A 24,964-nucleotide genomic window follows, 5' to 3' on the forward strand; every position below is an offset into this window, starting at 1 on the left:
ATTCGATCATTTAGCGCTGGAAAATTTTCAAAACTAACACAGTGAGCGTGACAGTGTTCGGTATATTGAGACCATCTTCTGGCAAATAATCAGTACAGGTGCACTCACAGTTGGTCAGAAACCGGGTTTTAAAAAAGGGATAAAACAAAACAATCTACCACTTTAAAATTTTGTGGTGAATATGCACATTTTTATTTAGCATTATTAATAAATATTCTTGTTTGGATAAGAAAATATTCAAACAAAAGTGACGCCAAAAGAAACCTATTTATCTGCCTTAACTTTTTGTATCTTTGTGGGAGGCCCCGCCAATCGTTCAAGTGACCGCATGGAGGCGTGTTTATCCTTGAACAACAAGGTTTTATTAATAACCAAAGTTACTATAGTTTCATCGATCCTTAGAAAGTGAGCTGAGAGTTAAATGATTTCAAGGCCAACGGGATTAATATAATAACGAACTTAAAGAATAGTGGTGTGAAAATTACAGTATTCAAGCTCTTAAGAACAAACAGTGACAAAAATTGACGTCTCGATTTTCAATTCCAATTTCCACGGAATGTTTTGTTTAAAGCAATACAAAATTACGTTTACAAATTAAGCGGTTTTTGTTTTCTTTTGGTTTGCTTTACTAATAGAACCATATTTTCTCGCTACAAGGAAATTAATAATTTAAACCAATTACCTCACGGAATAACAGGAAAGAGAAAATTTAAAGAGAGTCCAAAAATTCGTATTTTGAGGGATTTTAGCATCAAAAATTCATAAGATGGAGCATGGGTGTTTCAGTAGTCATCGAACACATCATACTTATCTTAATGACTTGTTCAGAATATTTTGTTGAACTGTTTATTGCGCATTCGCCTAGCTTTTTGTTTAAACTGCCTAAAACTAATGTCACATTTGTCCTTTGAAAATACAAACAATGTAACTAAGTATTGTTCTTGCGCGTATGAGATGTTAATTCGCGGAAACACACCTAAAGCCTTCTTTCCACACGAATATTGGCAATTGTGAGTTCAAGTTTCAAACCATTCGTTTGTCGTCTAGCTAGTGAAATTCACCAGATGCATACCCCTGTGGTCTTTCAACATGTTATTAGTTTGCAAATAATGTTTAATGGAGAATAGCGTTAGACTGAATATTTTGAGTACGAGTTTTTGTACTAACAAAAACCCTTTTTTATTTTATTTTCATTTTTTTTCTTGCTAGGAAATAAAGTCGCTTCCGCGGCAATTGCCAGTTTTATAAGTGGTAGATGCAACATCGAAGAACTCTCCTTCTGCCACTAGAACTTTCATTTGACTAGGACATCTCCAAATCTCTGCCGCAATCAAAAATGTTTGACAATAGTACAGCGAAGAATGAATCAAAACCCGGGGCAATATGTGCTTTTCTTGAAGATACATCTGCCGAGGTAAATTTGAAGGCCTTCGCTTATTGTTTAATCGCGATCGGCTCTTTACTTGGAAATTCGCTGGTAATTTTGGTCATTCTCAAGAATCGCAAAATGCGATCTCCTATAAACTACCTGATAATAAACATGGCGTCTTCGGACATTTTATTCACTGTATTTGCCATACCACGTTTGATCGTGGAGCTCTACTCGGCCCCTTTCAGGTGGTTTGTGAGTGGAATATTCGGCTCCCTCCTGTGCAAATTGGATCATTTTGTCCAGGATATCGCAACAGCCGTTTCAGTTCTTAGCCTGGTAGCCATCGCCTTCGACAGATTCTACGGAGTGGTTTATCCCATGAAATCTGGTCTTATCAGCCGTGGTAAAATATGCGGTTTGGTTTTAGCTTGCACGTGGTTTATAGCTGCCTTGTTACATCTGCCTTACTTTTACGTGTACAAACTCTCTAATGACTCCTTATGCCGATACAGCTGGGGTCCTAACGAGGATAGCATACAAGCGTCGAAGGCGTATTTTGTGGTACTGTCAGTGACCTTGTTTTTCTTCCCAGCCACAATAATCATAATTGTTTACGGTATGATCGTCATTTCCCTCTGGAGAAAGAAATTCCCCGGCATCCAGTCATTAAAAGATAAAAAGAGGATTTTCAAACGCAATCGGAGGGTTTTGAAGATGGTTGTCGCTGTTGTGGTGGTGTTTATATGCTGCTGGCTGCCTGTAAACGTTTCGATTTACCTATCTTTATTCCAGTGGGGATTTCCTCCGCCTTGCTACATCAGCACATTGTTTTTCTGGGTAATCTTACTGGCATATTCTAACGTGTGCATAACGCCATTTTTATATTTCATTTTTAATGAAAACTTCCGTCAAGGATTTAGGCATGTATTTTTCCATCGCGAAGAAGCAGGTTCTTTCCGAAGCAACCGCCGTTCGACCCGACGTGGAACTCGTTCATATGCTGTCAGTCACACCTCTTTGAAAATACAAGACGGAAGAAAGAAACTGTAAACTGAGGAAAAGACTATACCAAGAAAAAATATGATTTTAATACAAATGAAGCAAACTGCCTACACTTCGCAAAACTACTAAGTAATCTTTACTAACAGAAAACCCAAGTCAAGTTGAGATAGCCGCATTTTTTATTAGAAATTGGCACCTTCAAGGTGTCCTGAGCGAAGTGTTTTCAGATCCACTTTCAGTAAGTACTACTACTAAGGGCGCGAAAGTGGGGAAAAAGACAAATCAGTCAAAACATATACTGACTAAATAACTCATGCAGCCAAGCCTAATTTAGCTTAAACTTAAATTAATTTTCAACTCAACTTCCTAGTTCAGGGTTAGTATAACTATTGGTTTATTAATATCCGAAATATTTATTTTTTAAGACCGACTTTAATTTATTGCAACATCAATTCATGCTAAAGGGGCAATTGCCATTGTTCACACCTACTGCGCAATTGCTAAAAAGGGCGCTTTGCTGTAGGAAACCCTTGCTTTAAAGTTTAATGAATCACAGGAAAGCTGGTAGTATGAATTTTCAATTTCTGACTGAATTTCCTAGGGGTCTAGTGGCTTCATCAAACAAAGGAAAATTTACATATTTCACTTTATGTTTGGTGTGAAAAATGTACATGTGTTGGTGATTGAAGAAAAAGAAACTGACAATGATTAATCAGAATATTTAATTTGATGTAACTCAAGTTACACCTTTTTAAGCACTTGAAGTAAAATGTTAACATTATTTCACAACTATTAGACTAAGAGTTATATAGCTCGTAATAGAAAATGACAACGATAATTTACAAATCCTTTAGAATTGGTGTGAACGAACCATATGTATTGGTGCTTGTATAGAGCTGAAAAGAGAATCTTTCTTCCGTAACCTATTCAAAAACTGAGGAGAATGTCGTTCTGCTATTGTTCTTGCATTTAGAAATGGTGAGAAATTCTAGTCTTCCCGGATAAGGTGGAAAAATCGAAGGCCCTGCCTCTCGATCACGGCGCCTTTATCATTCTGGTTTTTATGGCACGTAAGTGAACCCACCCTGCTTTTAAATAAAATTTTCGACCCAGATAGTTTTGACAACCTTTCCTGCATAGACCAGGTGGGTAATGAAGGGGTAGACAACAATTGGGACTACAATTGGTGCCCGAAAATTCTCGTTTAAGATCACAATGAGTAGAACAAAAATATACAGGATTGAGGTTGCATGATTCTTTAGATACGTACTCGAAAGGCGAATATAATAACTCCAATTCAATCAGTCAATTTTTTTTTTTTGCCGTGGTGTTAAGAAACGTTCTGGGGACAAAATTTGTCTTGATCAAACTGCATAAATCACTGCATGGAAAGCTATGAAAGACGTCCTCTAAAAATTAACTCGCAGCATGTGACCCTGATGGTCTAGTTGGATATAATTGCAGCATTTGACACAGTCGATCATAATACCGAAAAATTCCGAAAATAAGCCCCTCCATTTATAAGCCCCCAAACTCGTTACGCAAAAAAAAAAACCTCCGATAAATCGCCCCTCCAAATATAAGCCCTCGGGGGCTTGTACTCAGAAATTGCCCTCAAATTCAAAATAAAACAAAGCAAAAATTGTACAGTAGCACATATATTTTTACATTTGCCAAAGCACTATAACGTGTGCCAAATGATTACGGTCAAAAAGTGTCACAGTATATTGCTGTTTGCGTACTTCACTCTTCAGTTTTAACTTGGATTTCCTGGGTCCATAAAGACAAAGTACGTGCGTGACTGTGGTTTAGAAAGATCTACGTTCTCAATGCGAGTTTTAGTAAAACCTTGCTTCAAATTACTGATATTAATTTCCTTCCAACTATAAGCTAGCCCCATTTATTTTCAGACGAAAATTTCCCTCCCATTATAAGTCTAGCAGATTTTCAAACGCTTATTTCCCTCCGTATGAAAGCCCCTCAAAAATAGCAGCCTTTGAAAAATACAAGCCCCAGGGCTTTTTTAGGAATTTTACGGTATCTTGTTGGAGCGACTGCGCGGCATACGTGTGAAAGTGCTTGACTGGTTCAGCTCATATTTGTTGAATCGGAGCCAGCAAGTCTCCATAAATGGGTCGCTTTCTAGACAATTCTCCCTTGAATGTGGCGTACCTTAGGGTTCTTGTCCAGGACCCTTGCTGTTCGTCATTTGCACTTCCTCGCTGTTTAAGGTTATCGAGTGTCACTTTCGCCGACGACGCGCAGCTCTACCTCAGTTTCAGAGCAGATGACAGTAACGCATAGAATGAGGTGCTGTGTGCTAAAGAGGAGTGCATACGTGACTTACGAACATGGCTGATTGAAGGAAAGTTGCTACTAAATGACGATGAAACTGAATCTCTCGTCATCGGGACAAGCCAGCAGTTCAATAAACTTGGCCCCTTAAGTCTGCAAGTTGGTGATCATAATATTGATCCTTCGTTTAATGTAAGATACTTGGAAGCCGTTATTGACAATTCACCAAGTATGAACAAATCTGTAAAGCCTGTTTCTATCATATTCTTAACAACCTTCGAATTTCAAAATTTTTGTCAAAGAAATGCCATCAGACATTAGTTCATGCTTTTGTGGCCTCAAGACTAGATTACTGTAACAGTTTACTTTATGGGCTGCCCAAATATCGGATTTGTAAGCGTTAACGAGTCCAGAACACCGCGGCAAGACTAGGAAGTACCAACGTATCTCGCCAGTTCTCTCTAATCTTCTTTGGTTGCCAGTGTCTTATCGTTTCTTTTTTGAAATTTTAATTATTACTTTTAACGCCATTCATGGCATGCCATCTAACTACATCAGCGATTTATATTTAGTTAGCATTAGATCCTGGGCTACATATTCATTAAGATCGCACTTCACTCCATTGTTTTAGAACATCCCTTAGGGGCATATGACTTTGTTGGCAGCTTTAGGCGCTAGATCGTTTTCTGCTGCCACCCTACATTGTGGAACAGCTTCCCCGCGTATATCAGTGACTGATTGAATCACTGTGTGCTTTTAAGAGATGTCAAGACATATCTTTTTAGATTAGGTTTTATGTAGTTTTGACCAGATTTTACTTTATTTTCATTTCATTTTATTTATGTATTTTTATCAGCATTTTTACTTTTTATCCGTTTTATCTATCACGATGATGACTGGAAAGCGCTTTTAATCATTTAATAATAATATAATAATATACAATATTTATAGAGCGCTAATTCCCAATGGTCCAACAGCGCTTTACATGATAAAAATAACAACAAAATCCTAAACCTACAAAACTACAAAACTACATTGTCATCCTATAAAAACATCATCATTCTATACGACAACATCATAACCAATTTTAAAAAGCCAAGTCTTGAGCTTAGATTTAAAAGAAGAAAGGGAATTACAAGATCTAAGTTCGAATGGAAATGCATTCCAAACAGAAGGTGCAGCAATAGTAAAAGGTCGGCCACCATAAGTTTTAAGATTAAATTTAGATGTAGAAAGTAAAAATTGATTGGAGGATCTAAGAAGTCTGCCAGGTGTATAAGGCTTGATGAGATCAGTGATATAGCTAGGTGCAGCACCATGAAGCGCCTTAAATGTAATTACTGCAATTTTGAAAGTTGTCCTTTGTTCAATTGGTAGCCAATGAAGTTAAATAAGCAACGGCGTAACATGCTCATATCTACTAGTAAGGTGAATAAGCCTAGCAGCACTATTTAGGACACTCTGTAAACGTTTCAAGATACATTTAGGCTGACCGTAGAGTAATGAGTTACAATAGTGGATCCTTGCAGTAACAAAGGCATGAATTAGAGTTTTACATGTATCGTAAGAGAGAAACTTGCGAATCTTAAAAATGTTGCGTAAATGAAAAAACGAAGACTTGCAAACAGCAGTAACGTGCGGCAACATCGATAGAGAGTTATTAAAAAATAACCCAATATTTTTAGCAGTAGTTGAACAGTCAACAGTGTCAGAGGCAATCACCAGGTTTTTTAACGCAGGACGTGGGCGATAGGAGGATGAAAAAACTATAATTTCAGTCTTCCCACTGTTCAGCTTCAGCTTGTTATTTAACATCCAAAGGTCAATATCTTTAACACAATCTTCAAGAGCAGATGTTCATGTTGACAAATCCTCAGGCGATGACGTTTCAAAAGATAAATATAGCTGTGTATCATCAGCATAAAAGTGATAAGATAGACCATGAGATCTTGTAATATCACCTAAGGGGGAAGTGTACAAAGAATACAGCAAGGGGCCCAACACGGAACCCTGAGGTACACCATAAGGTAAGGCATGCACATCAGAAGAGACATCTTGAATTCTGACATACTGAGTGCGATCAGATAGATATGAACGAAACCAGTCCAGTGCCTGGTCACAAATGCCAAAACGGGTAGATAGTCTAGCAAGGAGAAGAGAATGATCAACTGTATCAAGAGCAGCAGACATTTATATGTTAAAGGCGCGATATAAGCAAATTTATAAACTATCACTATTATTATCTTCCGTTTCCCTCTTTTATCTCACCTGCTGGAAAGGAATCGTCGTGAAAATTGTCAATATAAATCGGTTATTTCACGGAAATCCAGGGATACATATGGGTGCGTTCGATCAATCATATCAAATCCACTGGAACAGAGAAAGACCTGTTTGGCATTTTTCCTTTAACAAAAAAAGCGAGAAAGCTACAGTCGAACCTCTCGGTACGGACACCTCTCTAATACGGACACCTATCTATTACGGACAGTTATATGTACCGACAATATTCTCATACATTTATTTTCCAAATCCGAACGCTGAGGCAAAAAATTGATCTGTGAGACACTGGCAAATCACGATATTTTGCGATAACAGAGTTCAATAATTGTTTTATCATTCGATCACCTACAATGTAGTTTTTTTTTTAAGGAATATCTTCGGGAAGCGAAGCAATCTGCCTTTTTCACGCGAGAGCGATCCCAAGACGGAGAAAAGCGTGGTTTCATTTACACATGAGCAGAATAGTATTTGCAGCCAAAAACAACTGAACGACATTGCGCATGAGCACACCATTATTTGTAGGCAGTTATTTGCAGGTCACGTGGTGGGCTCTCGGCCGATGAAAAGGAATCGAATGATATACCATTTCCGGTCGGCAGTTACACAAACATTGACACTTTATCAGTCAGCGATACCAATACCAGAACATGTCTTAGGCGAAGTATTTCGTTTTGTTCCAAACTTCGTATGTACAGCATGTAACTGAGTACATTAACACTAATCAATTTAGATTCAGAAATTAACAAGACACTTAGTTTTGGGCTTGATTTTACTTACTGAACACTCTAACCTGTCAGTGGGTCTTAAAAGTGACGTAATCATAGTGACCTCTCTAATACGGGCACTTCGCTCTGTCCCTTCGGTTGTCCGTATTAGGGAAGTTCGACTGTACTAAATTTCTCAATCGGAGTAACTGTAATGCCAACAGTTAACCCGCCCACGTTAAATCTGTTTTTCTCCAAAGTACAGGCACAAAAGTTCTGTTCGATAATTTTCCTCCCACAACAACAGGAAAAGGAAGGTTACTGAAGACCCACCTGGTGTATATATGGGAGACATTTTTTTTCCATCCGTTTCGCTAGCAAAATGTTATATATATTCCTACCAACAGCTTTCTTGCGATTTTTCTTTACGCCTACGGTTATTCACCTTGAAAATGTGCCCTTTTAAATTGTTAATTAAAAGAAATGAATAACTGAATCTGATTGTAAAAAAAAAGGTATGAGGGTCATCCCCTACAGGAATGCGGGAAAGGTCTATTAAAAGAGCAGGATATTGAAGTAAGATTGAAGAAAGTATAAGCTTTGATGTGAATATGGGGCATATTTTACCAAGCTTTATGTTAATACTGGTATTCTCACCTCGTTCTGACAAGCAGAAGTTTTGAAAAACATTTTGAATGCCGAAAATCTTCTGAAATAAGAAATTTCTGAACAAATATTTACTTTTTCTCAAGGAAAAAGAAAAACTGATGTTTATTGTAACGCCATCAAATAACAGTTACATCTTACAAGTTGAAAATTTATCTGTCTTGCCTTTAGCTTTAACTTATTTACCAAACATTTTTATTACATTAAAATAATTTGATCCTTTATATTTCTAGGATGATTTGAATTCACATGTCGTGTGGCTTTCTGCAGAAACAAAATACAAAAAGAAATAATAATTATAACAATAAGAAGAAGTAAGAAATAAGTAAACAACAAAAAGCGAATAAACAAGCAATAATTCGTTGTTTTCTGTTTACACTTGAGATTAGGCAGTCTTTTGCGAATTGCATTATGGAACTTCCTACAGCGCCGCCTTATAATAGCCAATGAAATAAGCTAGGGCTTTCCACAAGGTTGCTTAAATTGGCCTTGCTTCCATATTTCACAATGTTTTAGTAGACATTTTATGAATTTTTCCGTTGCAGTCAAAGCAGTCAAGCGTTCCCGTCGCTAACGAAGTAATGAATTCATTAATGATTAATGATTTCGGTTGTTGTTACATTAATCCATTTATAAAATGAATAATCCGATAGTCAAATTGGATCTCGATTCATTGACTTGCTACAAGTCGACCTCTCGTAAGTACTTAGCGAGCAAAATCTACCTGTTATTTATTCTTGTCTGTTGTGTTTATTCGTATTTGCTTCTCTTTTTCTACCGTTTAAGACTGCGTTTTTTATTACCTTCAATCAAAATAACGGCTAGAATAGACAGACCGCAAACGCAAAGAAACTGACAAACGCCGAGGATCGAAATCCACCAATCACCTCACATGCACTGACTTCAGTGTGACCATCATGTTTTTTAAGAGGTCAAGTCTGTTGCACTGATTTCTGGCGGCAAAATGCCGTACATGTAACAGTTTCTTTGGGTTTGCACTTCAGAACTTGCCCGCCCTCGACTCTTAGAAAAGAAAAAAAAATTATGATGTCGACTTAAGGAACTTGTGTAGCTTTTCAAAAAACAGTGATCAAATCAACATTCGATTATTGAATCGAGGCTGAATGTGAATATTGGATTGTTCATCTTAGGAATGGATTATTGAATCAACAAAAAAAAAGAAATCATTTTGCCATTTGTGAATTCATTTGTTCGTTAGCGACTGGCTGTAAAAAGGAGCTATACCCTCCCCCCCCCGGGGGGGGTTAAATCTTGTGTGCAACCGGGATGCTAGTTCAGCGGGTTTTTAAGGAACATTTCAAAATGGCGGAGGAAGATTCAGACCCGACTGACTTAAGTGTTTCAGGTGAATAAGATCATTCAAGTCTAGACAACAGCAAAAACAATTTTATTGGCTCATACTAGAATTTTTACAATTAATATTTTATGAATTTTTCATGCGCAGTCTTTACACCTTTACTTAAGGACAAAGTTAATTTAGTAATGCTGGTTACGCCGCAAAGTTGAACAAAAGTGGTTAGAAATCTTACTTTTAATTTGTTGTACAATTTGCATATTTTGGCATCAGACAGAATAAAGGAAGATTGCAACAAAAAGTATTTTTAGAGCAACTTTTGAGAAACTTTCGTTACAAAAAACAACTTTTGAATTTGTTTAGCAACGTTTGATTAAGTTTTTGAGAAATTAGTGGAAACGTTTTGGGAAATCTCAAGAAACTGAAGCAATTAAGCTAGATCATCTCCAAAACACTCTTATGGCAATTAGGCATAACACTGACCAAGTCGTAGATGCCACCGCAAAGTGGCCATCTTCTGTCAGTGAAAGAGCCTAAAGAATTGGGCAAGTTTACCTTCAACAGAGTGAAAGACTGACGCCATAGTTTATCCCCCGCCCCACTCCCAACACACAAAAGCCTTAAGTTTGCCAAGTGCAAGACATACAGAACCAACCCGCTGGTTTTTTGTTTGAGCATTCGGGTTCAACTGCATAACTTTTTGTTTACGAATTAGGATTAAATGAACACCTACCTGCTGAGAATTGTTTATTCGATTTTATTTGTCTTGGCCAGTCTCGTCCTGTGACTCGTCAGGGTATCAGCTTTATCCAAGGCTCGCTGTAAAGGAAGTATGGTGGATTTGAAACGTCTGTACGAATCCGTGGCCTCATCTCGCTTGCCATTACAACCCCATCTTGAACAAGGAGGAAACCAACGTCTTGCTGCAAATCGTTTCAAATCTGCATTAGCGAGATTGATGTTTGTATTGGTTGAATCTGAAATATGATAGTCTTTGCTGAACCGCCAGTCTGGGTCTGGACACAGAGGTCCTTTGCAGCTAGCTATTCATTCTCCTGGTACAAAACCGCCATGCTGGAGAGCAAGAGATTCATTGAAAGAACACAAACAAAGGAAATTACAATTTTCAGTGATGTGGTCTTTTTGTTTATTTTGACCCAGTTTGTCCTTTGCTCTTTATCATGGCGGTTTTGTACTACTTGAATTACCAGCTGCAAAGGACCTATGGCTTAAAATACTTGTTTCGATCCTTAACCACATGAAGTTTTACTTGTTTAGTCGTTATTCCGTCAGTAACTAAACGACATCCCATAAGGTGTTACCTTGAGTACTTATCATTTAGCCGGAAATTTTCAGAATTGTGGACATAAGTTAATGGTAAGGTCTACATTTTTCAGAAACTCCAAAAAGAAAGAAAATAGAAAACAAAAGGTTCTATTGCGAAGAAAATTTTCCTCTAAGGCGTTCGAACACCCATTAACCTTCTTGAAAATTCTTAAATTGTTATGTCACTTGCTATAATTTCAAAATTTCTGGATTCTTCTAAGGTTATAAATTATATATCTATATTCAGCTAATGTTTTACTCTGTACACTTATACATGGATAGAGGGTTATTCGTTTCGGTGAAAGGGGAATTTCTGGCCAACTAAGTGAAGCTTAGTTATTCATCTCTGAGAGACTGGTAACAAGAGTACTTAATAATCACCTTTAAATCGGAAAGCCAGAAAACATGGCCTTTTTGTCCTTTTTGTTCTCTTGTTGAAAGTATTATGGATAATAACGGTTTTAAGACTCGTATTTATTTATTATAAATTCCACACCTTTGAATAATACAGTCGAACCTCTCCACGACGGCCATCTTGGGGGCAAAAGAAAGTAGCCCTTGTCTAGAGGTGCGGTGGCCGTTATGGGGAGGTGGGGGTTAATATGACATTTTCTCTTTAGGGAGTAGAACAAATTTTTGGTAGGGAGTACAAATCAAATTTGACTTCTTCAACAGTCGCTGCATCAGTCGAGATTTAGGGACCTTACGAAACTACGACGACGACGGAAACGGCAACGTCGAAAAGTCAATCGGTTTAGATTAGCAAAACAACAACTCTGCACGAGCACCACGCTTTTTTGTACATTTCTTTGCCGTCCCTGTTCAACTAAGACGTGAAATGACCCAATTTTATGTTTACTTGAAGACGGCTACGATCAGGTGATAAATTCTACCACCTCTGTCTGAACTCGGGCGCGGTCCCCTCTCTCCGGCACTTTTAACATAAATTTCCTCCTTTTAAGTAACTGGGTGACTTGGGATAACCGCGAAATTGTTTGAAAGGATGCGAAATCTATTTTAGCGACGTTTTCAGGGACGTCACCGTTGTCGGATCGTAAGGTCCCTATTTTGGCAATTGGGGACACGCTTTACTGGCCGTTGCCGTAGTAGAGAGGTGGCCGTTGTAGAGAGGTTTAAATCAGAGTCAATGTATCGACTGTCCGTCGGGACAAAAAAGTGGCCATTGTAGAGAGGTGGCCGTTAGTGGAGGTTCGACTCTAACTACATAGAAATGCAGAGAAATGGATACTATACGAAATATTCACAAATTTCATTTAGCGACAAACGAGAAGGCTTTCTTTTCTTTTCACAACTGGAAACTCGTCGGGGAAAAAAATATGACAAAAACGCTCTCACCTTTGGGCAACGCGGATTGCTCCCAATTTCCTACTCCGAGTGCTCTTTCGTGTGCATTTGTTTCACGTTCATAGTCACTAGAAGCTATTCCAGGGGTATAAACGAGTAGAATTAAAAGATAGATAAACCAATAATTACAAAGAACGTTAGATGCCATTTTCAGATGGTAGAAACTAGAAGGACCTCTTGAGTGAGGGAGCTAACTTCGGCTATGGATGATTCTTTTTATGCGTTTGTACTGTTTTCCGATCCGGTGGCATGTAATTATGATATTTGACTTCTCCCAGTCGCCGCTTTTTATCATTCTTTTGTTCCTGTATCTTTCCCAAGCGGGGGAAACAGGGGACAACTTCTTGTAGCTGTAGACAAAAGATCTAACAACAGATTATTAATTGAAGCAATTATTTCATCTTAGTCTATGTGCACAAAGAACATGAGATGTTTCGTTGGAATAATATGACAATCAAGAAAGGAGTCGATAAATAAGAGTAAACACTTATTTAGAACAATGGGGCTTAAAATAATCACGGATGCTCGTGTGACAAGTACACACCATCTGAAAGTAAATAAGCGGTTACTTTAACGATCACTCAAGGGCACGCAAGGGAAATACGTGTTTAAGTTCAAAGTCTCGGGTAGATGACAATTCTGTGCTTCTAAGTTATTCATTCTACAATAGGCTTTACAATAGTAAAGTCAATGTCACATTATTCTTTTAGGTCACAATTGAACTAAAGACTTTCAGTAGACTTGCTCATTTCAGCAACTGTTTTATTGTTCAACTCCAGGGAAATGATTGTTAAATTCGACTATAAATTGGGAAACACTTCATTATTGAGTCGGCAGTTTTAGAGAACTTCAAATGGTGATAATTATACCCAAAAATACATAACATAATAACCTTTCAAAAATTTTGATGATGATACTTTTCTATTGCTTTATATCTTGGGAATTAAATGGTAGAACAAAAGTAATTAATTTTGTTGTATCTAAATTTGATTTGACGACATGTCAAGTTGTTAATAACAACGTGCTTACTGGAGTTCACACTACATGTAGTTTATCTGGCTGGAAAGCTAATCTCCAAAGACGTTGCGCGGTTTTCCTTTTCTCCTAGGCAAGCAACACACTTCTAATAATCAATAGCGGGTTTATTATAAATAATTTCTTTAAGCAGGAACTTAATGTCGATGCAAGAAAATATACCCCAAATTTTCTTTTGTTTTATTTACGGCCCCTTCTTAATAACTTCAGTAAAATCAGTCAATATTCCTTTTCCTGAACTCGAAAGGTAAGGAAATTAATTTACCATATTTTGGCAAGCGGCATCGTTTTTACCTCTTTTTGCTATTTCCTTCTGCACCTCTTGAATTAAATAAATGTTTCCTTAGATGAATTAAACAATACCAATTTAAATATTATATATATTATTTTTTTTGTTCGCAGTTTGCCTCAGACACGTCCTTTCATTAACGCAGGCAAACACCTGCTAGCTCAGTGCTTCTCAAGGTAATTTTTGCGACTGCGCATGCGTGATGTAAAAACAAAAAGAAAGTTATACAATTGGAATAAAAATAATAAAAACAAAAAAATTGAAAATTTTGACTCCACTACACAACATCAACAGACAAAACGTAATGGCAAATAAGTTTATTTTTGGACGGCTTGGCGAGAACCAACCCTACAAAGTACTTATGTAAATACAATAATAGGTGATTACTGGGGAATACCTAATGTACAACACGCGTAAACTAGCTTTCACAAAAAGAAAAAACTCGTGCTACAAATGGTCGCTCTTGACCTGAATCACCCAGTTAAGCACGCAGGCTTAGTGCCAGTTAGGCTGCCAGTTATTCTGGGGAAACTAATTCATAAAACTCTGGCAACATATAGCTGGCACAGGGAACACGGTAGGAGCACAGAGGCTAAGCAAAAAGAAAAACTGCTATAACTGGTCGATCTCGACCTAAATCCCCCAAATAAGCACGCAGGCTTAGTGCCAGTTAGGCTGGGGAAACAAATTAATAAAACTCTGACAACGCGTAACTGGCACAGGGAACACGGCAGGAGCACAGAGGCTAAGCAAAAGAGAGATCTGCTACAACTGGTCGATCTCGACCTGAGTCCCCCAAAGAAGCACGTAGGCTTAGTGCCAGTTAGGCTGCCAGTTAGGCTGGGGAAATTTAATAAAACTCTGATCAACGGATAACTGGGACCGGGAACACTTCAGGAGCACAGAGGCTGAGTGCCGGGAAAACTGGGAATTATCTCCACTAATGTACCCAACAAGGCACGTAGCCCAATAACCAGTAAGGCTGCCATAAAAGGCTAGGGCAGGACATTGAAAGTAAACAAATGGATAACGATCCTGGCTAGAAGTCTGTAACATTGCCTGCAACCTAACTGCATCAAACGAGACTTATGTCGCCTCCTAAAGCGCGGTTCCGGGACCGCTGACCTAGACATACATAGAAACTAAATATATCACGTAAAGGAGCAGGTGCAAAACTGAGATAACTAGCTGTACAAGTACATAAAATAAGAAACGGGAAAAAACTGAAAACTAGCAGAGCTGAGCTACCGCTTACAAACTGAAGTAAATGCGGTCAGACGGAGGCCAGAAAAAACCTGCCCAAAAAAACCCCGAAGGGAAAAAATGCGGACAGGAAATCTGGGTAGGAACCAAGGCTGAAGCTCAAAGCCCTTCCTACGGGACTTTACAATGTCATCGAGGATATGTTGCTCCTAAAAATAAATAAAACAAAAATAAAGAAAAACCAAAGAGAGTGTGGTTCGTAAGCCTAGATGACGTACACGTGATATACGCAGCCTTATATACCCCCGATATGGCTACCCATGGTGCACCCGGCCTAGTACCCAGGCCCTGTTGTATCTCGTGCCGTCAAAATATTTATTTCTGTCTTCTTCGCTGGCTCATTCGTCAGAAATAACATATTCATTTATTAGTTAGTAGTACTGCGTTAAAGTTGTACGTTTTTCTAATACCTATATCCTTTTTGAAAGCACATTGACCCTTGGCTAATGACTAACATCTTTAATCAACTTGTTTTGTCTTTTTTTTATTATTATTTCTGTTCAATTCTGTGTGAGAAAAGTTTTTGGCTTATATTCTGCCAAACGAAATCAAAATCAAAACAAACAATGCAGTCATAGCTTAATTCCACCACAGTTAGTAATGGTTTATTTCCACGTCGGTATCACGTGTCCTAGATTTTTGTCCCGTAAAATGAACGCAAAAGGTTACATTTTGGTAAACTTAAATTTCTCAAACTCCCAAATAACATAAAAGAAAACAGCAAACAAAAAAAACAAACAAACAAAAAATGGACAAATGGAGCTGAAAGAAAAGGTACCAGCGCTCGCGTGGCGTGTGTTTTTCCTTCCAAAAAAAAAAAGAGGAGATAGAAAAAAGGCATATTGGAGGCTCGTGAGTAAACTGTACTAATTTTTTTCCTCAAGTTTTTTTCTTTAAGAGAGACAGTCTTAAGGTATTCATCTCTCTCTCTTTTTCGCTCTAACAGATGAAGCTTTTCCTGGTGCAGGATAATAGCTATCATTTAATTAAAACTATTAGAATTCTTTAAGTTATTGTATTTTTTTCGCTTGAAAAGTAGCGCAAAAGTCATGTGATTATTTAAATTGGCTGTGTCACGCTGTCTATAGTTCATTGGGTTAATATTTCCTAATAACTCGTCTTTATTTGCTCAGGAACTTGACGTAAGCGAGACATTACTTGTAAAATCACAACTTTGTACCAAACAAACTATCTCTCCAAGAGCATTATATCAAGCGTTTCAAACTACAAAAAATCAATTTTTATAAACTGTTAGGCTTACAAATTTTCAAAGACGGCAATAGCAATCGGTTTTAATTTTCTTTGTCTACCCGTCCCTCCGTTTGTATTTGCTCTGTTATTTATACCGTCTTTCAAAGTTTTGAGTCGTTATTTTTATGTTTCGTTAAATTTGGTGGCAGCTCTTACTGATTTTTTTTTAAAATTTCGTGACAGGGCTCCTTTAGTTTTAGAAAGAAAACACGGTGTGGATTTTGCTAGGTGTGGTCAAATGAGAGGGTCAGAGGGTTTTATTTGATCAGGTTAAGGTGGGGGAGGAGTGGTTATTAAAATCAATCTATATATAGAGGAAATATTTCCTTATTCTCTCCCCCTTTCCCATCCTCAACCCTCTCTTTACAAACAAAACTAACGCCGACGCATCTATTCTAGAAGTCTGCAAATTGTCAATCCTCTGTTTTTCGACATTTTTACATTTCTATATTTTTTTACCACCCCGTTCCTTCCCACTCGGCCTTAGATGTATCTAGTACGGAATTCACAGTACGTTAAAATTTTTGTCTGTGAATGGTAGAGTTAGGTGGCGTTCACACTTGGTGCGCGGGCAGAGTGCCCGTGTATGTTACTCGCTGGTCACTAATGTGAACACACGTTATTTTCAAGTACCCACGGTAGAATCCGGGCACGGTTGCGGTCCGGTCCCAAGTACAAGGTCGAGCTCTTCTACTCGGGCACAATAGTGGGCACTGGGTCCCTGTGTGCATACAGGTTTTGTTAGTTTTGGGATCGTCTACTGCTGTGTACTTACTGCTAAGCTCGGCATGTTTCAAAATGGCTACATTGCGCACGTCACATATCAAGGTGTGAACGCAAACACATTTTTGTGCCTTTACCCAGGCACTGGTTCCTGGGGAGCAAGTGTAGACAGCCCCTTAGCTTTGTTCTTAAAAGTGCGCGAAACAATTTTGCACCTGAGACACAAAAAGAAACTTGCTACGTGAGATCTAGAGTCATTAAAGAAGCAGCATTTATTCCATAATTTACCCAACTTTTACAACCCAGCTTTGGAAGGTTCGTTTTATAGCGTTATTTGGTAACTGGCCTCCACTCGCTTGTTCTCCGTGTATCTGAATAGTCACAATCTGGTCCCCTTACAGGTCGTAGCCGATCCCGCGTTTTCTGTAAGAGGGATAATGATAAACGTATATTAGGAAGATATGTAGCCACCTTTATGCTGGCATATTTGGTACCTATATAACAGATCGATTATCTAACATAACGAGAATATGACGCATATGCATCATAACCAAACAAATAAATAGAAAGTTACTTTACAGAGCAGTGGTACAGGCAACCCGATCACACCATTTTAACGACAGGGTCAATAGCGGGTAATAGTGTTTGAGATTGTTTTGTTTTTTCTTCATTTTCTTTTGCAAGGTCGGTGTAAGAACAATTAACTAGTCGCTTTGAACAAGAAAGGACCTCTCTTGTTTTGAATGATAGCACGTAAGAGACTCTTGAAAATTTGGATGGGGGTTTTATAAAGGTAAAGAAAAATAATAATGTGTAACTTATTATTTTTGTTACTATTATTATTATAATTATCATTCATTATCATCATATCATCATCATTGTTATTATTATTATTTTTTAGGCAGTAGTTTGAACAGATTTTACAGCGTCGTAGTTGTTTCTCGTCAAAAGGAGCTGCGACAATTTATTTGGTATTTACAATCCTTAAAAAGCATTAGCTGAATCATTAGTTCAGTTTTATTTTGATTACCCTAATGCTAGGAATCAACTATCTTAACCCTATTCAGACCGGACAGTTTTTCGCTTCCTACGACCTGGGAGGGGGGGGGGGAAGCTCCTTCAAAACCGACTCTTCGTTTCAAATGACGTAATCTGACGTCATTGTAACGTCATATTGTCGAATTTATTGGCAGAATCCAATTTTACTCAAATTGCACATTAAGCAAACATAACATATTAACATAATATTTTATTAGCATTCCCATACACAGCAATGGTATTACTTTTAAAATATGACAATTTTAATTTTAATAATATTTAAAATAATCAAATAAACAGGTAGCATTGATTAAAAGTTGTAAATAGAAATCTCTATTTCCCGTGCGTTTGTTTTATGGAATAAAATCTCTGGGTTGAAATACTTCCTAGACATAGTAGCCAAGTTTCTTTTTTACAAACATTGCTATCGCATGAAGCGAAAAATACTTAAATAGTAAGTTGTTTGATAAATCAAGAAGTCGTTTAACATACAGTGTATAACCAACCTTTAAAATAGCAGTGATGTCATGATTACGTCAGTTATTACTAAAAAGGAACTGGAAGCATCCGCGATCTTGGATCCGACAATTTGAATGATTAAATTTATTCCATTTTACTTAAAACCCGTATAAATCAAGGAATCTTTAATGACAAACTTGATCTGAGTATAAAATGATGTTTAGAAAACAAACAAACAACAATTCCGAGAGAAATGAACACTGTTGAAAATTCACCTCAGCATCTGCCATTAGGTATTGTTATATTCCTAGACTTTCACTCAACTAAACAGGGACTACCATTGGTTGATTCTTGGTCACGTGGCCTTGACTAAAATCAAATGTATCCCGATCGTGATACATTAAACAATGTATCCCGCTCGGGATACATTGCAGCACGTGATCAAAGATTGGTGGAAAGTGGTGTGACAGAAGGCGGGAAAAACACCGCCAGGTCTAGCCCGAGTTTTCTTTTTCGTGAATGAACACAACAACACAAAAACGAAGCCTCAAGCTAAAAAGCAACGATTTTTAAAGTTATCCCAGAAGTTCCCAGAAGAAAAACAGCAGCTAGTGGAGGAAAAAGATGCAGATAATATGAGGAAAGTACTTTTGTTTGTAAATCATTCATTCAGTGGTTTTGAGAATTAAATTTGTGTTGTTATAAGTACCGAGTCGACTGTTTTGGTTCGCTCCGGTTATTCTTTTGTTGCTATTGAAGTGAAAGTCTAGAAATATAACAAAACACTTAATGTCAGGTCCCTCGGGAAACCAGTTAGTTTTGTTTTCCCTCGAGTCCTGATGTTTCCCTCGACTTCGTCTCGGGAAACATCAGGACTCTTGGGAAAACAAAACTAACTGTTTCCCTCGGGATCTGACATTAAGTGTATAATATTACCTCATGTTTTTTTCTCAAACTAGTCGCTTAAAATCCCGGATTTCATCAATAATGACAATAACGTTGATAAATTAATGCTTATTTAAGTGTAATATAATAATTCCGTAGTTAAAAATAAAATGAACACCTATTTTAAATTTAAAAAAAAAAACATGGCTGCCAAAACGCATTTGCCATGGTAACACCAATATTGACGCATACGTCGCGACGACTTCAAGACGTTCCCAGATAATTTTTAGGAAAAATGGAAAAGTCGGTAAGTATGGTGGTCATAGCTTTAACGGTTTTGAAGTAACGCAATTTTTACGCGAGGGGGGGGGGGGGGGGGGGCGTGGGGAGGGGCGAAAAGCCCATCCGGTCATCCGGTCTGAAAAGGGTTAAACTCTCGATACCCTGGATGGAAATGGATTGCAGCTTTGAAAAAAATGGTTAACTATTTGAAGTTAGTATTCCTCCGTTATCAAAAAATGAGTGCCATAATTGATAGAAAAAATTGCTCATTGCGTGCCTTTCGAGAGAATCCGGCACTAAATATCATCCTTTTAGAGTTCCAAGTACGACAAAAGATGGCTGAGACAACATATTTAGAATTCGGTTAAGCGTTGGAACTCGCTGTGCTCAAGCCTTTTTTTTCTCACTCTTGAAACGTAAGTTGCTGAGGAGGAGGGAGATGAATGAAGGAGTTCGAGTACCTCTTGATTCACCATGGTTCTCTTTCCGTATTTTCTTCGCCTTCTGGGTCTTGCAGATGGGGGCCCGGTCCATGCTTCTGTGCAAGAAAAGCTTTGAAGGTCGATAACAAAACATATCACTGCTATTGCTACTCCTAGGCTAAGAAACATGATCACACTTCGTTCAAATGCCTATAGTAAATTCAGGCAGCACTGGCCTACGACGGCTTACTGTTCCACTTTATAGCCTTTTAAAATCCCACCTGCACTAGCTTAAATTGAACTTCAAAACACAATTAAGACTTATGTGCGCTTGATTAAATATTTGTCGAAGTAAAAATGTAGAACTACTTATTTTTCATTCTCCTTAAAAACTGTTTTCAACTATTTTTTCACTGTTTTGCGTAGGCCAAATTTAAAACTAAACACCAGATATTTGTTTAACGGTAGAATGCCCATTCAATTCTAGTTAAAGGGTACAATTTCCCATATGCGAAGAAGGTTGTCATGTCAATTTGTTAGTCCATCTAATGTATCATTTTATGGAAGCCTTTCCTACTTATAGAATCGCGTTATAACAAACACGTTATTCATAAGACTCTTAAATGTGATCTGTCGTTTGGCAGACGACATATTTCACAAAAACTACTTAATGTCTGGTCGTGCAGTCATAGTTTACCTCGGAACGTGCGAAAAACAGATTCAGAAAAGTTACGTATCGATCATTGAGTTATTATCAGACCCTAAGATTCCCAAAAGCGACCTGTCGCTCTACAGACTGAGCTAACTCTAATGCAGTATAATCCATGGGGCAATAATTGAAACTAAATACCCATCAAGAATAAAAACAGCAAAGGCGTATGTTCATGTAGTTTTTTACTTTGCTCACTAGTGGTTTTAAGAGTCACAAAAAAAGTCAAGAGAGTTAAACCACTTTTATTATGCGCTTTGTCTTTTAACACAAATTCTGATCATTACCTTAACAGTGTCCCTCGAGAACTAATTAAAATGAAAAGGATACTGACAACAACAGTATCCGGCCAACACTGGTCCGAGTATTTCGTTGCTTGTTATCTTGAACGTCTTGGTTACCATCCACATGTATGGTATTTTGTACGTGACGTAACTGATTTAGTTACTAACAGAATTTCTTGCATCAGCAGCTCCAACTCATGATAACTTTGCCTTCTCGGAATTATAACTATTATCATTTTTTTTTTTTTTCATTCTTTCCTTCATGCTTTTCGTAGTTGTCAAAAAAGCAGGTGTGAGTGCGATATAAAAAGGAAATGAGCTGTCGGAAAAGAAGTGTCAGCAAATTAATGTATTGCTTTCTTTGGCTTTTTTTATTTAATGATGTCTTATTACAAGGGTGACAAAATTACAGTTAAGCCAAGAAACAAAAGGTCGAAAGTTGAATTCCAAAAAGAACGAGAATAAATGCCTTTCTTGGAATTTGCAGAACTAGAGACAACACTTTCAGTCTCAGCCTTATTACCCCCAAATATGATGGATTACGAGAGCAAATAGCCGACCATCTTACTGAGTTTCATCCTCCTAGCGATGCACTCTGCAGGGTACGTACTACTAAACTTGCGCAACACCAGCCGCAAAGCCTTACTTATTGTCAACGAGGCAACCGAGCTAAGAAGTGAAGTTGCCTCGGCGGCAGATTCAAAATCCAGCGCAATGTAGGTAAAAACTCTCAAATTCTGCGTAACCCTCTAAAATTTGCATTTTTCATTATATTTGGGTGTAAGTTAGACCCCATATTTGGGCAGTGACGTTATGATCTTGTATTTACAACTCCGTGGTTCGAAATTAGGTGATCCCGTGTGTAGCTGTTTTTTTTTCTGTTCAAAAGGCCCTAACAGGTGAGCAAGCTTTAATACGATTTCTAGTTTGAAAGGGCTATTGGTGCTCTAGTTTGCTTTATAAACTGCGTTCAAAGCAATAGCTGATCAAGGAATAGGGTTTTACGCTCCAATTTTTGTCAGAACCAGCTTGTTCTTCGCAGCTCGATTTACATTGAAGTAGCGTGTTCGCTTATCTATTCAGAACCAGGGTTTTTTGAGTGTTACTGAATTTCTTGCGGTAGCTAATCAAGGAATAGGGTTGTATTCTCAAAACGTTTATCAGAACCAGCCTGTTCTCCGCAGTTCGATTTTAATCGAAACGGTCCTAACCTCCCTTGAAGAATGCAACTAATTTGCGGACCTTTTGTTTTAAAGACCATCATTATAAATCATTTTACCTTTAGAGGGACTCTTTGTCCCGTGCCACTCGATCATTAGATCTTTGTATTTTAGTCAAGTTTATATTCTTATACCTCGGATACATTATGCCCCATTCTTGTGCTTTTTACACATTTTGCTTACACCAATCCTTTCATATGTATATTACCATGCGGAATATAGAGGTATTTATATTTTTTTAACCCAGATAATACCGTTGATCGGCGAAAGCTCGGAATTTAATTTTAATTTTTAATTGTCAGTAGCAGTCAAAGGCCTCACTTGAACTATATTTTACTTTCTAACGTTTATAGTTTTGAATTTACATAAAATATAAGTGCTGACTTGTCAGTTCTAATTTACCAACAAAGCTTCAAGCTACGTTGTTATTTTTTAATAGAAGTGAAAGCTAGGGTGTACCAAGGTTTCTTCTAAAGTTGAGCGCCATCCTTTTTTATAGCGAACTCTAAAATTGCGGTACAAATGGCGAAGATCTGGATAGGCACATTCTACAAAAGATAAACGAATTCGCCTCATTGGCACTTGCCCGAAGGTTTCCCCCTAGTTGTCGCTTTATTCTTGTTTTGCAGTTTTACACGTCAGCTTGTTAAGACTTTGTTAAACCTTGTTCACGGCTTTCCTCCACAACGATCATTCTTTCAAACTTGCCTTCTACGAATCATTAGAGTTAAAGATATATTTACTGGTTGGCTCGAAATTTCCATCTTTTGCCTTCAATGGTTGAGTTCGAGACTGATCTACGATACTTTTTGTTTCAAGAACCTCTCAGCTCACACTCAATTAGTGGGCATTCCGCGGCGTAACCAGTATCACGCGTGGAACTTCTGACACTGACTCCCTCAAGTTTTTGTTGTTTTTGTTCTTGTTTTCCTTTTGTTGTTTTGTTTAGTTTTTCCTTCATATATCACTATTTCACACCTCATTCCTTCATCTGTGGCTTTTTTTTAACGTAAAATACTGCTGCACTCCTATCTGAATGGCTGGGATTATGCAAATTTTCGAGAAGCTTACCGTACCACTTGCAGTTGGCGCAACGAAAAAACGAGGGGCTTTAAGCAGTGCTACTATACTACTACTACTACTACTACTACTACTACTACTACTACTACTACTACTACTACTACTACTACTAGTAATCATATTGTACTAGGAGTAATCGAAGCTTAGGAGAGTGCGTTCGATATGTTTGTCAGGCGTACAGGTAGCAGTTAAGAGGGAAGGGTGGTTGCGATATAGATAAATATGATTATGGCATATTTTGAACATAAGGGTTGCATATAGCGAAACCTCGACTTAAACTGTGTATCATTATAAGAAGGTTTTGAAAAGATATCGTATGGTTCGGTGCCAAGTGCTTGTAACCGGAGGAGATATTGGCCAGAGTGAGTCGGGCGTGTAAATAGAACATTTTGTTTTACTGGCGCGATTAGAGGGCGCAGTTACTCAAAGGCCGATTAGAGCTTTACCCTGGATTCTTTTTCTTTCTTCAAAAACATTTCTTCGCATAATTTTCTCTGTTATTTTTAACATCATCCAATCATCAACTTGTTGACAAAATGAGTTAAATTGAATTTACTGTTTTAAAAGCTTTCACATCTGAATTCAAACTTCGCACTAACCCTGTAAAAGCCTTCAATGGAATGTGTGTGCGGCTCACGTCAATAACTTTTGCAGTAATTTGGTCGAGCGTATTGATTTCAGTGACTCGAGAGTGGCGCTACTGTGCGCTACGTTTTTTCTAATAAATAACATAGAGGTAAGAGTTCGTTTGTCCGGTGCTGAAACTATCACAAGTCATGATCAAATGGCGCAGCCGAGCTTCACATCTCGAAAGATTTACTTTGTGGCACAACGGCTGCCGTTCTACGCAACTCGGTAGATTTACATTGTGACACAACGGGCGCCGAACTAAACCCGGTTTGATGCATGCTCCAGGAGCAGACATTTTCCAACGACAGTGAGGAACCATGCTGAAAAATATGAAGGCTTATAATCCAAAGTAAAATTTAACAGCAAACTTCTAAAAGACGAACGCTTTGGACGATTCAGCAAACACAGATCGATGAACGCTTTAGGAAGACAGACCTTTGAAAGATAAACGCCGAGGACACAAGAATCACCACGTGAGTTAGCGCGTCAAAGTGAGGCAAATGTGTGTCGACGACGAAAATGCAACCACAAAAAATCCTCCCTTATTAATTACACAGGACATCCAATAATGCACAAAACACCCAACACAAATTAGGGGTTGCGTTCTCGTACCTCGAACGCAATTATATTTATTATATTATATTATATTATTATATATTAGTATTATTATTACTTTTATATTAGTATTTGATATAAAACTAATAATAGTCCTAATATATAATAATATAATTACAAATATTTATTAAATACTATTACACAATGAGTACTAAGCCAATAAAGAAAGAAATAGACACCCAGGCGTAAGGAAATCAGAAGATGCACAGTAATCTTAGTGCTTTAATTTATTTGCCTTGTCCGTGTTTATTTAATACATGGTTTAGTTTTTAGTAGCATATAAATCCATTTTGCGTTTGCTATCAAAGAGTCATCACTTTCTTCCTAAACTGGGATCGTTTTCTTGATGATGGGGGAAGCGGTGGAGGTGTCGACGGAGGGATGGTTGGTGCATTGCAGAGAATACTGCGATAAGTGTTGCATTCACGCTGCGAAAAAAAAAAAACAATGAAAG

The 24,964-nt window shown here is 37.8% G+C and overlaps 1 protein-coding gene and 2 long non-coding RNA genes across 4 annotated transcripts; 1 reads left to right on the plus strand and 2 right to left on the minus strand.

The window, feature by feature from the left end:
* Window positions 1–1,397: 1,397 nt before the first annotated feature.
* LOC140948734 (neuropeptide receptor 22-like) lies at window positions 1,398–2,515 on the plus strand. The gene has a single exon (XM_073397999.1). It carries the CDS (start codon window positions 1,508–1,510, stop codon window positions 2,420–2,422), a length of 915 nt encoding a protein of 304 aa, XP_073254100.1. The 5' UTR covers window positions 1,398–1,507; the 3' UTR covers window positions 2,423–2,515.
* Window positions 2,516–8,389: 5,874 nt separating this feature from the next.
* On the minus strand, window positions 8,390–12,483 carry LOC140948660 (uncharacterized). 2 transcript variants are annotated; one of them, XR_012167068.1, is made up of 3 exons: window positions 12,317–12,483; window positions 10,368–10,557; window positions 8,390–8,583 (listed from the first exon to the last, which is right to left on the minus strand). It is a non-coding gene; the product is annotated as an uncharacterized lncRNA (long non-coding RNA). The 2 variants fall into 2 exon arrangements; XR_012167069.1 differs by having other exon boundaries at window positions 10,368–10,611.
* A 4,652-nt stretch (window positions 12,484–17,135) lies between these two features.
* LOC140947205 (uncharacterized) lies at window positions 17,136–20,216 on the minus strand. The gene is made up of 2 exons (XR_012166928.1): window positions 20,012–20,216; window positions 17,136–17,309 (listed from the first exon to the last, which is right to left on the minus strand). It is a non-coding gene; the product is annotated as an uncharacterized lncRNA (long non-coding RNA).
* Between the last annotated feature and the right edge of the window lie 4,748 nt (window positions 20,217–24,964).

This window comes from Porites lutea, chromosome 9 (assembly GCF_958299795.1).
Source record: "Porites lutea chromosome 9, jaPorLute2.1, whole genome shotgun sequence".
In the NCBI taxonomy this organism is placed as follows: Eukaryota; Metazoa; Cnidaria; class Anthozoa; order Scleractinia; family Poritidae; genus Porites; species Porites lutea.

Coding starts and splice junctions, on each gene's coding strand:
- LOC140948734 (XM_073397999.1), top strand. CDS start 1,508: ATGCGATCTCCTATAAACTACCTGATAATAAACATGGCGTCTTCGGAC.